The following is a 15,540-nucleotide window of genomic DNA, read 5'->3' as shown; positions in this document are numbered from 1 at the left end:
AATTTCCAGATTGAAGGTTATGTAAACAATCAACCGTTTTGGAACTGCAGAATTAAATGTCCAAATTCTCTGTCAAATTTCAGAAATGATAAGACAAAGATGAAAAAGTGTCAGTTCCGAGTCGTTCCGAATCGTTCCGACCAATCTGGCCAATCAGGAGAAAGTGGGCGTCATTTTCGGTCGAGTGACTCTTCGATGCAGAGAACTTTCTATTGAATAAACTTTCGATCGAAAGACTTTTCGATTGAGAGAGCCGTACCGTTCGCTGTGGGCAGGCTACTCATATCTCTCAGGCTGAAAACGAGTTCCTGCGTCTTTCCCTCATTCACACAGAGGCCGTTTGATGCAAACCAATCCGATGCCCTCGACAGTGCAGCTTTAGACAAATCCTCAAGGGAATGTAAGTCCGAGGATTCGTTTGTAAGGGTGGTATCATCAACGAATATAATCGGTTCGGCATCAGTCATAAAGTCAGGGAAGTCGTTTACATCGATGATAAAAAGGATAGGTCCCAGCGTCGAACCCTGGACCACCCCAGTCTCGATGGGTTCCACACCAGACAACTCACCCCCAACCGACACAACCTGTGATCTTACACTAAGGAATGACCGGACCAGGCTCAGAGCCGCCTCATCGAAACCGTATCTTTTTAACTTGTACAGGAGCCTGTCACAAGTGACGCAGTCGAAGGCCTTCGTTAAGTCGATGAATGACGCCTGATAATATTTTTTATTTTCGAAGCAGTCCATAGCGCCCCTTATGAGCCGCAGTATGGCATCAGTGGTGCTTTTGCCCTTCCTGAACCCGTACTGGCATGATGTCAATAAACAATTTTCCTCAAGAAATTCAACGATCTGATTCGATACAACCTTTTCTAGAATCTTAGAAAATATCGGCACTAAGGAAATCGGGCGATAATTATTTAGATCATATTTGTCGCCTTTTTTGTGGACTGGTATGACTTTGGAGATCTTCAAACAGGCGGGGAAAGTGCCAGATGTGAGGCACCTATTGATTAGTTTGGTTAAAGGAGAAATTAGTGGATTGATGTTTTTTTCACAACATCCACAGAGAGTCCGTAAAAGTCCGCCGACCTGCTGTTCCTCATATTCGCCACAATATCTCTCACGATGTTATGGCCGACCTCTTTGAAGCTGAAGTGCGTTCTTGGTGGGATTTCTTTCAAAAATGAATCATGGAAAGGCGTCCTCGACGGAGGCACGTTTTCCAGAACTACTTTGAAAAGTGTTTATTAAACCTATTTGGATCTACACTCACTAATCCGTCCCCGCTGTTCCTTCCAAGGTGGTCGCCTACCAAACGCCAAGCGGTTTTGGATTTATTACCAGATTTATTTATAATTTTATCGAAATAATTGGTTTTTGCGGTTTTTATGGCTTTCCTATACCTAGCTCGGAGCTGGTTTCTAGCTGCGATCAGATCACTAGATCGATATCGTTCGTACATGGCTGTTAATAGGATGAGGTTTTCTCTCATGTCTCGGAGTTCTTGAGTGAACCAGCCGCGCCTCATAACTGGACTCGAAACCTTAACAGTCTTCTCAGGAAATGATTCAAGAAAACTGTCAACGACAATTTGGTGAAATCTACGGAAACATTCATCGACGTCCAGCCCATCCTCGTCGACGAAATCCCACGACTGATCCGATAGCAATCTGTGGATCAAGTTGTATCCCTCTAAGGTGAGGGGTCGGACTTTTCTAAGAGTCGGTTCAGCTCTCTTCTGACGGGGACCAGTACAGAACACCTGTGCGTCGTGATCAGAAAAAGATGTTACAATAGTACCTGCGTATTCGCCATGGGTGTCAATATTGCTAAAAATATTATCGAGACAGTTCTTTTTCCTGGTGGGGCAGAAAATCTTCTGCCTGAGACCAAAAGAGATAAACAAGTTTGTCAGCAGGCGAGCTTGAGGGTCTGAAGCACATTCAAAGTTCATGCGGAATTTAACGTTAAAATCTCCACAGAAAATTACTCTATCTCTCTTTAAATTCAACATACCTAAAATGGATGCCATAGTCGACATAAATAAGTTAAAGTTTCTTGATGGAGAAGAATAAACACATATAACTACAACATTATACTTAACCAGCCTGATAGCCGAAACCTCACAGTGAGTCTCCAGGGACTGGTTGCAAATATTGTGGACTCGGTCGAATTCGTCCATGACATTCGATCCTCTTCTCACGAGTATCATGGTACCTCCTCCGCTGGAGATTGGTCTGGAGTAGTAATGAGCAAGCTCCCAACCGTCCATTCCGTCACACGAGAGCCAATGCTCGGTGATGCATAAGACGTTGAAAGTTGACGTTTGAGAGTACATCATAGATTCTATGTCATTGGTTTTATTTCTTAAGGATTGCACATTTAGATGTATAAGGTTTATATCATCTGAACTATTTTTTAAGTGGCAGGTTAGTGATTTAGGACCGTCAGCCCCTATGTAATCTTCTGCACTCCCGTTGCCCTCGCAAAAAACTTCGATACATGCGCCCCGTTGGGCCATTTGTCGGTGTTCTTGGCTAAAGCACAATTAGCTTCATCGATTATCACCTTGAAAGAGCTGTACTTATCAGGGAACTTAGATCGCAGAGAGAGGCATTCGGCTTCGGGAAAATTCTCCCTTACCATTGTCGTGAAATCGTCGAGTGTCGTATTCGCAGAGATTCTGGAAACAAAGAGTGCTGTCTTTTTTACCACAGCCTTTATAGGGTTTTTAAGTGATGCCCCCGTGATACTCCAAGAGTCTTTTTTACCTCTGTCAGTTGTTACGGATTTATTATTCGAAGTTGGAATATTCCTGTTTCTATTAGTGGGTTTCCGGTGTATTACGGGTTGCCAGGCGTAGTCGTTCGGTATCTCCATCCGCGGCATTGTGGTTTAAAGTAGGCGGTGGAATCAAGTGTGAATCATTCAGTTGTTTTATCCTTATCACAGATCAACATGGACGGGCCGGGGATTTCTTCCTCAGGTGTTGTTTTATTTACATTTCTTGTTGAGTCGATATTTTCTTGTGATGGTGTTTTGTTAGGTGGTTTGCTTGTATGTAGTTCAAAATTTTGAAATTTCTCCAGAAATGCGACGTGTTTTTTAAGAATGACTATTTTGTCGCTCAGTTCATTTATAAGTAAGTCCTTCTGCTTTATTATTAATTCTTGGTGACCGTAGGTCTTCTTGATCTCGTTGAAATCTATGGGGACGTCATCTTTGTTGAAGTTTATATTTTCGGATTCCGTCGTGTTAACATCAATCATGGATTTGTCGAATAGTGATTCGTTTAAGTGTGAAAGTCTCATCCTGAGCTGCTCAATTTCCTTGTTTTTTACGTCACAGTCACATTGACTTTTGTCTTCACAGCAAATTATGACACCCTTAGGGTTAACAAAAGTGCCACAGATCTTTAATACACAACTGGGGTGGTATTTAGACCTCGATTTAGACTCACATTTGCCACAGGTAACGAATAATTTAACTTCCTTCGAGCATTTTCTGCACGATATATCGGCGGTGTTGGTACTTCGTGGCGCCATGTTTTCAATCTCCATGTCATCCAGAAAGATAACAGAAAAGTTATACCAGTTATCACCGAATCTCCTGTCAATATCTACCAATATAGAATAATTCTGAATATAGGAGAACAATATACACTTACAATGTCACCATAAAACAAAATAGTATAGAAAATGACTTCTCAATATTTTTCAGAGAAATTTTCAGAGCAAGTGAATGGAATGGAAAATTTTTAAGAGATAAGAAATTGAGACTTCCTTTCATTCGCTTCTGTAGAGAATAATTTAACTATTCGGTCAAACTTTACACAAGCAATATTTATCTATTAGGACGTCGAATGCGACGAAAACCAGAATGAATTCATATCAGAATATATCACGATAAAAATCATAACAGAATTTCCGAAACATTCAATCAACTTTCAAGAAAGTATTACTGGCAAAAAATGCAAAAAAAATCACCTATTCAATAAATAAATAGATTTGAATTATGTTTTCGCTCAAAATATGAGAGACAGCCCTACAAATTGAAATATTCTGGACCACTTCTGTCGAAAAAACCGTTTGAAGTAATTCATGTAGACACATTTTCATTCCAACAATCAAAGTTCTTGACAATTATTGATTTATTTATTCTCTAAATACTCTCAATCCTATTATGTTGTTGTATTCCTTTCGGAACGAACTTAGTTTTTAAAAAACTAACAGAAAGCAGGGTCGCTGTCACCAGGGCAGCTTTATTGAGGTAAAGCTCCGTAAAACCTTTAGTTATGAACACTATTATAGATTGATAGATTGTCACTTTACGAAGGATAACGCACTGTTATTTTTAATTAATTTATTTGGAAGGCACAAGATACAGAAATAGATCAATAGATACGAAAATTAATTTGAACTATGCGATATGAATGAAGAATCAATCTCAACGGTACGATCTGAACTGAACTGAGAGCGTCATGCTGCTACTTATATATTGTTTTGGAAAATGCTGACTTGAGCAAAAATATGTTAACAATAGGGCCCTTGTATACAGGGTGGCAACATCTCCCCCCTAAAAGAAGATTTTTGATGTGCAAGAAAAGCAAAAATCTTTAAAATAAGAATTCTGAAGCAGTATGACACCTTACATGAGGTATTAAAATGTAAAGATATATTCTAATTAAATTATTCAGTGATATCAAGATTAGAATCAATAAATTATGGACACTCAATTAGTGCAAAAATGAGAGCATAGAATTATCAAGAAATTAAGACATTTCAAATTGAACGAGATATTAGAAAAAATATAAAGGAGTAAGATATATAAGATATATGTAAAATTGCAACAATTAATGAGGATTAATTTTTAATGTCTTGTTTGTTCTTCTCTGTGTTTGAGACCCGCTGCTGGAGGCGTCTTCTGGTCTCGATACTCGGATTTCTGTCTCAGAGGAACCTGGGTAATTAAGACGTTGGAGTTCTGCATCGTAGTAGACTTGAACTGGTTGCTGTATTGGTCTTTTGTGACATTGGTTGAAGATCTGGAAACATGGACCTGCTTCAATGGCTCTAGGCTCTTTGGTACAACAGAAGATTCTTCGGAGAATTTGGAAACATCCACACCATTTCATAAAATTGTAGAGGACAATGAGCAAAATGGTACCACATGTAATTGATAGGGCTGTTGTTATCCACGAAGAGTGTTGGATGATGAAAGGCCTATTCAGTTGTTGTTGGAGTTGTTCATCGAATTCTGCTAGCTTGTGTTGAGCATACTTGAGTTCGTGGAGGTTGACACTTGTTAATTTTATTGGTTCCATATGAATTGCGTGGACAGTGAGATTTCTCTTTAATTTCTGGCAGCAATCGTCCTGTATTATACTTGAAGATGGAATTTCATAACTTGAGTTTAGGGAAGCTAGTACTGCGCTGGTTTCTAGACTTGTACGATCAGTAAATGCCTTGCAGTGTGAGTTGAGCTTTAGAATACCCATCTTCTCGATGATTTCTTGCTTTAAGGATTCTTCACCACAGATGATAGAGATTCGAGTTGGATTGGATAGGGAGAACAGCCATTCATTAACGTCGGTCTTGTGCCAGATTTCAGCATCGGCTATGATATTTCTTTTCATGCAGGAGTCGGGAATCTTGTTGACGATTTTCATTAGCAGTTGTACTTCACAGGAAGAGTCGATTTTCTTCATGGTTGGCATCTGATTGCAAATCCACTCTCTCGGATGGTATTCAATGCAATTTTCCAATTTATCAGCCAACAAATAATTTGTTCTCATAGGTGAAATCAGTAGGAAGGGTTTGGATGGCTCGATATAAGAGAATAAACTATTATCTTCAGAATGAGGGTGTGGTAAAGAGAATAGTTGATAAAGATCGAGGTCTTGTGAGGAAGAAATAGGTATTTCGAATGCAATTGTTAGTAAGCTATTTTTTATGAAAGATTTCAAGTTCATGATTTTATAGTAGTAATAAACGTTTTCGATACTCAAAGGAATAGGAAGAGAAATATTAGTAGAGATTTTTAGAAGTTCTCTATAAAGTGCTTCTGGAGGCAAAATTCTATAATTTATTATTCCATGCTGTATAAGTGAAACATCATTCACGTAATTTTGCAAATTGAATAGGAGTTCATCAGTCATTTCAATGAGCAGTATAAGATGATTTGAAATTTGAGATTCTATTTCATACGCATGCTGAATATTATTAAGATCCTTCGAGAACTGATTAAATTCTTTTAAGTTCTTATTTAAGATTCCTATGTTTTCGTTCATTTTATAAAATGAATTATTGAAATTAGAAATAGTAGATGAAAGAATTGATACTTGTTGCTGCATAAGAACATCAGTTTGTTTTTCGTTATTTATTATTTGATTTATTGCATCTGAATAAACTTGAGCGTCTTCTGAATCAGGGTTACCAGTTAACCATTTAATAGCCGTCCCGACGCCGTTAAATAAGCCACGTTTCTTTCTTGGCATATTAATTTGATGAGATATAATTTTATAAATTTCCTCAATTATTGTAACTTTGGTTTTCACGTAACTTAATTGATTTTTACAGTCATTAGAAAGATGCTCTGCCATTGCGATATCACATAGATTAATAGAGTTCGAGTAAAAACCTAATATTTGTACGACTTGATATTTGAAATGAGTTAAGTTATGATATGTAAGAATTATATATTTTTCGTTTGATATTTGTGCCTTACCAAGATTATGATATAGTAAACCGGAGGATGATTTGATAGGATTGATTTCATATTGATGTGCTTGAAGAAGGACTTGGAAAGTGAATAACTGGAGGAGAACAATTATTTTCGTCATTATCTGCAACAACATAAGGTTTCAATTTATTAAAATGATAAGTTTTTAGTTTCGAAGGACTAATTCTCAATGTTGCTGTCTGATTATTATGTATCTGTTCTATTTTATAAGGTCCTTTGTAATTTGGAGCTAGTTTCTTATTTTTCGCTTTCGACTGTGAGTCATAAAGAAGTACAAGATCGCCTTCATTGAATTGATACGTTCTATTGTGAGTTTTATCATAATATTCCTTGGATTTATTTTTAGACTTTAGAAGATTATCACGAGCAGTTTCTCTTAATATTTTCAATTTATTTGTGATATCAGTAGCTAGTTCTGAATAATTATTTAGACTTTTCGGATTATCTATTTGTGACGGAATTCGAGCCCTTTGTCCAAAGACTAATTCATATGGGGTTTTTTGAGTAGATTTATGTATTGAGGTATTATAACTAAACGTTGCAAAGTTGAGGAATTCATCCCAGTTATTAGAGTCTTTATTTACATAGCATTTGAAATAATCTTTAAGAGTTAGATGTGTTCTTTCTAAGGATCCTTGCGTTTGAGGGTGATATGGAGATGATTGCTCATGTTTGATCGACATTAATTTATTTATTTCTTTGAATATTTTCGATGTGAATTCTACGCCTTGATCTGTGAGAATATTGTTTGGAAATCCGAATTGTGTACAGAATTTAAGAAAGTGTATTGCTACCGTTACAGCATCATGTATGTTGAGAGCGTAAGCTTGAATGAATTTCGTTAAGTCGTCTTGAATGGTTAATATAAAGCGATTGTTATTTTTCGTCATAGGTAGAGGACCAACTATATCTAAGGCAATTTGTTCACAGAATTTGGTTGAGGTAGTTGTAATGATCATAGGACTTTTATTATGTTTGAAATCAGTTTTAGATTTTTGACATATTTTGCATCTCCTTATATACTTCCGAATATGATCTTTCATATTATCCCAAAAATAGAATTTCTTTATTTTTTCGTATGTGCGTTCAAATCCTTGGTGTCCAGCTAATGGTGAATCATGATTTTCGAATAAAATTTCCTTTATTAAGTTTTCATCACTTACATTAATTCGTTCGTCGCATAAAATTTCATATTCAAAGTCACGAAACAGAAAATATAAGAGACTGAAAAAGGTATCTTCTCGGATTATTGAATTATTTTTAAAAAGAGCTATATTTGGAATCGTGAACTTTTTTATGTTGTTAAAATTGAGCATTAGTCTAAGATTAACGAAAGTTGCGAATAAATCTTCGTATGTTACAGATTGATCATTATATTCTTTCAGAAAGAGAACAAAAATAAATTGATGACTTAACTTCTTTGCTATTATATCAGTAACCTTAGGATTTTCTGGAAGATCTGTAAAATGAGTTTTTATAAAATCAAGAAATTTGTTCGAAATTGAGTAGTCGCATGACATTGGAATTATAAATGTTTTTATATTGGAAATTGGCGTATCAACAACCTTAGGTTTAGGAATTTTAACTTCTCTTTGATGAAAGCCTTTGAAGTTTTCAAACGTGAGGTCTTCGTCATCTATAGAATAAACAAAATTTTTACTGTGTTCATCAGGTAAATTATATATCGTTATACTGATCGACGAATCGTGAAAAATGTATTTAATCATATCAAATATTTTTGGCCAATAAAGATTGTCTAAACCACAACTGATACGAGGGAAAGCTAAATGTGATTCATTATTTTGTTGACATAAAATTTTGAGATTCATTAGAGCTTTGAAAACTGTTTGATAAGTAGGTTTTTGGAAAAAGAGAGCTTTGGTTATGAGGTAATAAATTCTTCGGTTTTGATCACTAATATAAGCCACTTGTCCTACCGTTTTATTTTGAGATTTCAACTCATCTACTTGTCCAAATCTAGTTTTGAATATTAATGCTATTCCTTTACCCATTTTAAAATCCTGAGATACACAATGTACTAGAGAGTGATTAGGTGGCGCTTCGAAAAGATCGCCTAGCTTTTCTTGAATATTGGAAGAACTCTGTATGCTTTTGGATTCGTATTTATTCATGAAGTCATTATATGAGATTTCATTATTATTGTCTTGAATTAAACGACTTAGAGCATCTGCATTCTTATTCAACTTTCCTTTCTTATACACTATTTCATAATCATAGTCCATTAATTTCAATCTCCATCTCAATAAGCGACTTGAAGGTTCCTTACAATTTTTCAACCAAACTAAAGGTTTATGATCTGTGCAAATAATGAATTTTTGCCCATAAAGGTATGGCCTGTAATGTTTACGAGATTCAACGATAGCTAATAATTCCTTTTCTGTCGTGGAATAATTTCTTTCAGATTTTGTTAGAGTCTTAGAATAATAACTGATGAGTAAATCTTTTCCAATAGGTCCCTGAGAAAGTACTGCAGCAATAGCATCGTTTGAAGCGTCAGTAGTTAATATAAATGTTTCTGAAAAATTAGGAAATTTGAGAATTGGTTCTTTGGTAAGGATGTCTTTAAATTTTTCAAAGGACTTCTGACAATATTCTGTCCATTCGAATTTTTGATTTTTCTTCAGTAAGTTATGTAATGGCTTAGCGATAGCGGAAAAGTTTTCAATGAATTTCCGATAATAACCAATAAGACCTAGAAACGATTTTAATTGTTTAGGATTTTTGGGAACTGAAATATTTTTAATAACTTCGATTTTGTTTGGATCGGGTTTAACACCTTCCTCAGATACATGATGACCCAGATACGTTATTTCTCGACATAAAAATTCGCATTTATCCGGCTGTAATTGAAGATTGTGAATTTGTAATTGACGGAAAACATCTTCTAGCATCGAATTATGATCTTCTAATGAAGAACCATGAACTACTATATCATCAATATAACAAAAACATTTAGCACCTTGGAGCCCGGATAGTACAATTTTCATAAGTCTTGCTAAACGACTCGGACTGTTTTTGAGTCCCATAGGCATTCTGTTGAATTCGTAAAGTCCTGATGGAGTAGCTATAGCCGTTTTATATTTATCTTTTTCTTCTAACTCGACCTGATAAAACCCTGATGCGAGATCTAAAGTTGAAAAATAGATTGCATTTTCTAATTGATCTAATATGCTCTCAATATTAGGAAGTGGATAACTATCACCGACCGTTATTTCATTAAGTTTTCTAAAATCACAAACTAATCGCCATTTTTGTTGTCCTGATGCATCTTTTTTCTTAGGAACAATCCAAATTGGTGAATTCCAAGGAGAATTAGAAGGTCTTATGATATCTTGATCGAGCATTTTCTGAATCTGTTCATTAGCTTCTTTTTCATGAATTTTAGGTAATCGATAAATTTTAGAAGAGATTGGAATGTTAGATGATGTTGGAATTTCATGTTTTAATGTTGGTGTTGAAGTTAAGGAATCGCCTGGTAGATAAAATAAGCTTGAATATTTATGACAAATTTTTATAATGGATGCTTTTTCTTCCTCATTTAAATGATTCAATCGAAGATTTTCTTCAAGAATTTTATTTCTTTGAAATGCTTCTTTTTTTGAGTGATTCTGATTAAAGTTAGTTGAAAGATTTAAATTTATAGATTCTTCCGGTAAGAATTCAATTATTTCTAATACGGGTCTGTCTATTGTGACTTCTTTAGAATTCAAGTTGAGAATTGGAATACGAGCTTTTGAATTATCATTTGTAACAAGAGTATTGGGTATAAGAACGTTATCACATATTGTTAATTTCTCAATGAGTCCCTGTCTCAAATTGCCAACAATATCGACTTCAGCAATAACTTCGCATCGAGGAGGAATGATTATTTTATCTTCTTTAATTTCATTGTTGAAATGAATACGGTGTCCGTTTATAATTGCAACATTGTCTGCATAATTAAGAATAGCTTTTTGTTCTTGGAAGAAATCGTTACCAAGCAACCCGTCGAAATGAGTCTGTATTTTTGCAGCGTTTATAACATTGAATTTATGAACAATATTTAAGGACGATATTGACAAAGATATTTCCGTTGTTCCAATTGTATTGATAGGCATATTGGGATTTATTCCATTCAATAAAACAATATCATTTTTATCAAGATGAGTTTGGCTAGGAATAAGTGCATCATGTTTTATAATGGAACAGGCCGCTCCTGCATCAATTAAAAGAGTTACATATTCTTTAGGAGAATTTGGGATTTTGAATGTTAGGAATTTTAATTTATCATGAGGTATATTAGACTTACTGTGAGAACTGTTTATTTTTGAATTTAATTGAATGCCTTCTGAATGATTTCGTCGGAATCCTGGGCATTCTTCAGGTCCGAACTTTCCCCGTTTAAATGATTGACTTTAGAATTGTTGAATTCTCGTTTCCTACATTCTGATATTATATGACCTGATTTTTTACAATAATTACAAAACTTGTAAGATTGAGCGTTTGGATTTAAGGTATAATTAGGAGGACTATTTTGTCTAGAAGTTGAGGCATGATTATTAACGTTTGAATTATTCTTTACGAAATTATATCTTTCATTCGAAGGATTAGGAGGTCTATTATTCATATTATAATTACGTTTATAGTTATGATTTTGAAAATTAGGAGTTGTGCCATTCCTTTGATTATTTTGAAAAGAGGTTCTGTGATTATTTGAATAAGAATTTCTTTGATTGGTTATACGATTCATAGAATTAGATTTAGATTTAGTATAATTTATAATTTTTTCCTCTTGAAGAGCAATAGAATAAGCTTCATTCAAATCACCTATATTTCTAGCTCGAAGCATTTGACTTATTTCTGCTTTGGAATGAATGATGAACCGTCGAAGAGCAGTTTGTTGAATTGATTTTTTCAATCCCGGAAGTTCGTCAGGATGAGAACAACTCAAGATTTCAGCTTGAATACATTCGTTTTTCACTTTTTCCAGACGTTTAAAGAAATCAGTTATATTTTCATATGGCGCTTGTCGAATGGTTTCAAGTTCTTCGTGCGTTTGAACTAAATGTTTCGTTTGGCCATAAAATTGTTTCAAACGAATTTTCAATTGAGTCCAAGAAGTTATATCCGATAATTCTAATTCATTAACGACACTAGCTGAGAGTTGTGATACAACATAGAGTAATAAACTATCGATTTGATCAGGCGAAGCAAGTGAAAAAGCAGAATTTGTGTTTTGAATGAAGGTATTGAGTTCAGATCGATTTCCATCGAAGGGTTTGATAAACTTAAAGAGAACTGTTATTGGGAGATTATTTGAAGAACTTTCGTCGTCAGAGAGATCGTCATTTTGAGGTATATTCTTGATTTCAGGATTTGACATGATGAAGGATTTAAGGAAATTGATTTCACTTGAGAACGATTATATAAATGATGGTTGATAAACAGAAAATTGACTTACGTTTTTCTCTAGGGAATTAGGAATTTGAACCCGTGCGTAGACTCCAGTAGTCAGGTGAATCTTAGGATCCAGTTACACAGGTGGATTCTTCTGCGTAGACTCCGCTAGTCCGGTGAATCTTGAGATCCAGTTACAGAAGAGGGAAACAGCTTTGGCTTATAGCTTGGGGTCTTTCCCTATTAAGAGCTGTGCTCATAGAGAGGCGGTCAAGATGTGATCTTCTTCTCGAGTGGCACTGCACAATCACTGCACTGCACTAAACTGAAGAAACACGGCAACTGCACTCCAGTAGATATCCTGCAGGTCCTTGTAGGCTCTTTTCCAGATGTCCTGTTGGCTTTCCTTGAGGTATTCTGCTGGCTCTCTTTTAGGTATCTTTTAGGTACCGCTCTGTCACCAATTTTTGTGTTGTATTCCTTTCGGAACGAACTTAGTTTTTAAAAAACTAACAGAAAGCAGGGTCGCTGTCACCAGGGCAGCTTTATCGAGGTAAAGCTCCGTAAAACCTTTAGTTATGAACACTATTATAGATTGATAGATTGTCACTTTACGAAGGATAACGCACTGTTATTTTTAATTAATTTATTTGGAAGGCACAAGATACAGAAATAGATCAATAGATACGAAAATTAATTTGAACTATGCGATATGAATGAAGAATCAATCTCAACGGTACGATCTGAACTGAACTGAGAGCGTCATGCTGCTACTTATATATTGTTTTGGAAAATGCTGACTTGAGCAAAAATATGTTAACAATGGGGCCCTTGTATACAGGGTGGCAACAATGTAAAAGACGGCACTGCACTCACTGTCTTGAATAAATTACGTCAGTACTCCCGTAATCATAATATTCCTCAAAAAATCGTTTGCGACAAAGGAAAGAATTTCATAATAGAACGGTCATGGAATTCTGCAAGTTGAATAAAATTAATCTTTATTTCACAACTGTGAATAATCCAACCTCAGATTCCCCAGTAGAAAGATTTCACACTACAATACTAGAAAAACTCAGAATTTTAAAATTGAAGAATCCTAATGAGAACATTGATTTATAATCAATCGATTCATTCAGCCACTGGCTCTTCACCATTTCACATACTTTACGGTCCTTATCACAAACCAGAATTCGATCTGAATATGACAATTTATGAGCAATATAACGAAAAAATAAAACAGGAAATTTTACCTTTCTTTGGCCATATTTATGAAAAGAATCGGGAAAAATCCCAAAAGAAGTTGAACAGACTGAACGAAAATCGTGATGATCCTCCTAATCTAGAACACAAAGAAGTTTACGTAGAAAGAGCAAGACCTCGAAAAACCGCCCTCCCCTTTGAAAAAATCATTGTGGAACAACAAAAACAAAATAAAAGTGCTGGTTTAACTGAAAAATCCCGCGAAACCTCAGCAAATATCAAAAAAGTGAAAAAATTGAGAAAAAAAGTTTTCTCTTTTCAGAATACCAATAATCCTCCTGATAGAGATCCAAATCACCCAAGCCCTTCAGGTCACCAAAATAATCAGTCATGGATACTTCGAAGAAAATTTGAGTAACGCAAAAATCTTAGAACACTATCGTAGATTTCTTTTCTCCATTGACCTTCCTCATTTGAAAGATCCCAGGTGACCAGTAACATATCTGTTATGTTTTCTCGGGAGATCGAATGGGGAACTTTGTTATGTGTTATTTTTCTGTAACCATTACGTATCTGATACGATATTTGGGATGTACCTGTGCTGTATTTAAATTATATCCACATTTTGTAAATTTCATGTACCCGCTCCAAGATATCCACGTAACATATTTGTAACATTGTCCTTTATTTGCCATGTATCATTTTGAGATCATCGACAGAGCATGACACCATAAGCGTTTTAACTACCGTCGAGGGCGCTGTAAAACGTAAACAAATATGGAGGATTGTGAGAAATGCTATTGATACTGCTGTCGTTTCAATATTTATTTATTATCATTTAGACGTTTTGTCAGTTGAATAGTGGATTACTGAAAGTGAAGTGAAGTGCAGATATTGAAAGTTTGATAAGTTATTTGTGTGTCATAGTGATTTTCCAGTGAAAAGGTGAATTACTGAAAAGAAAGTGCTATGGATATCGAACTGTAGGTCAATAAATCATTTTTCGTATTCTCATAGCAGTCCTATAAAACATAATAGGCTATGGTTTTATTATCCAGCATATAAAAATTATATTTGAATAAATAATGTCCTGTTTGATGTAAATTTCGATATAGGTTATTTTCTCACGTGTTGCATGTACCTCATATGTAGAAATAAATGAATAAATCATATACCTGTATTGAAAATTTTTTCTTCAGAAAGATATGAAATATGCATATAGTATTCTTATCATTTTCATAACGCATAACATGGACAAAATTCTTCTAAAAACTTTTTGACCTAAGCCAAAAGATTAATGAGCTCTTGATTACTCTTTTTATGGAATGCAGGAAAGTGCAAAGACCCGAAAGACATGTCCTAATCTTTCTTGGAAAACAATAATCATGTACCCAGCAGTTGATGTAATTTATTCTTTCTAGTTCTATTAGTGTGCACTAATTTTGTAATCTGAAATGTATGAAAATATATTGTTTTTGAACATTAGTTCATTCGTTCACATACCTCACCGAACTGATGTGAGATGTTTTTGAATTTAATTTTCAAAAATGATTGATAAACACACTATTTGAAAAATCAAAATTCGAGTTCATTATTATTGCAATAGTTTATATTAATTTCCATAATTTTTCATCTTTTTATTGAAAGCGTTTTTAATAACAAATGAAACATAATAAACATAACACATGTAGGTAATATATATAGATCTCCCATGAAACAAATATTTGCATGATCCATGTTTGAACTATTTATGCTCCTTTCAGAAAGGAGATGTGTTCCTTGTTTGAGGCGGACATAGGAGCATAGCTGCTACATAAGCGTTCTGTATTTGTACTCTTAGTGTGATATATCGGTTATAAAACAAGGAGCACTGTTATGAGATATGGTCACCTGGGATACCTTTAATCAATTAAGGAATAATTTAAGTTACACGAAATTACTTCTTCTACTAGATTACCTCATAGAATTTGCTTTCATTCATTTATAACTGGAAATTCAGATGATGATGATTTGAAAACAATAAATGATAATTTAGAGAGGGTATATCAGAATAGAAACAAAGAAATCGAAAGAATAGATAAATTGACTTTATTTGCTTATCATTTGACGAATAGATACTCAAAGGATATAGCCTTGCTCATTGAAAATATTTTAAATATTTTACATATCCAGTCATTTTTTGATGACATCAAAT

General features: G+C 34.7%; 1 protein-coding gene across 1 annotated transcript; it reads right to left on the bottom strand.

Annotated features, from left to right (window-relative positions):
- Positions 1 to 209: 209 nt before the first annotated feature.
- Positions 210 to 2,343, bottom strand: LOC123322364. The gene is made up of 4 exons (XM_044910309.1): positions 2,133 to 2,343; positions 1,347 to 1,805; positions 1,095 to 1,233; positions 210 to 1,008 (listed from the first exon to the last, which is right to left on the bottom strand). Exons 1-4 carry the CDS (start codon positions 2,341 to 2,343, stop codon positions 210 to 212), a joined length of 1,608 nt encoding a protein of 535 aa, XP_044766244.1.
- Positions 2,344 to 15,540: the final 13,197 nt, after the last annotated feature.

This window comes from Coccinella septempunctata, chromosome X, assembly GCF_907165205.1.
Source record: "Coccinella septempunctata chromosome X, icCocSept1.1, whole genome shotgun sequence".
Classification (NCBI taxonomy): Eukaryota; Metazoa; Arthropoda; class Insecta; order Coleoptera; family Coccinellidae; genus Coccinella; species Coccinella septempunctata.
This window is presented reverse-complemented; position numbering and strand designations above follow the sequence as displayed.

Coding starts and splice junctions, on each gene's coding strand:
- LOC123322364 (XM_044910309.1), bottom strand. CDS start 2,343: ATGTACTCTCAAACGTCAACTTTCAACGTCTTATGCATCACCGAGCAT. Junction 1,806..2,132: donor CCAGTCCCTGGAGACTCACT/GTGAGGTTTCGG, acceptor GCGAATACGCAG/GTACTATTGTAACATCTTTT. Junction 1,234..1,346: donor TAAAATTATAAATAAATCTG/GTAATAAATCCA, acceptor TTTTCAAAGTAG/TTCTGGAAAACGTGCCTCCG.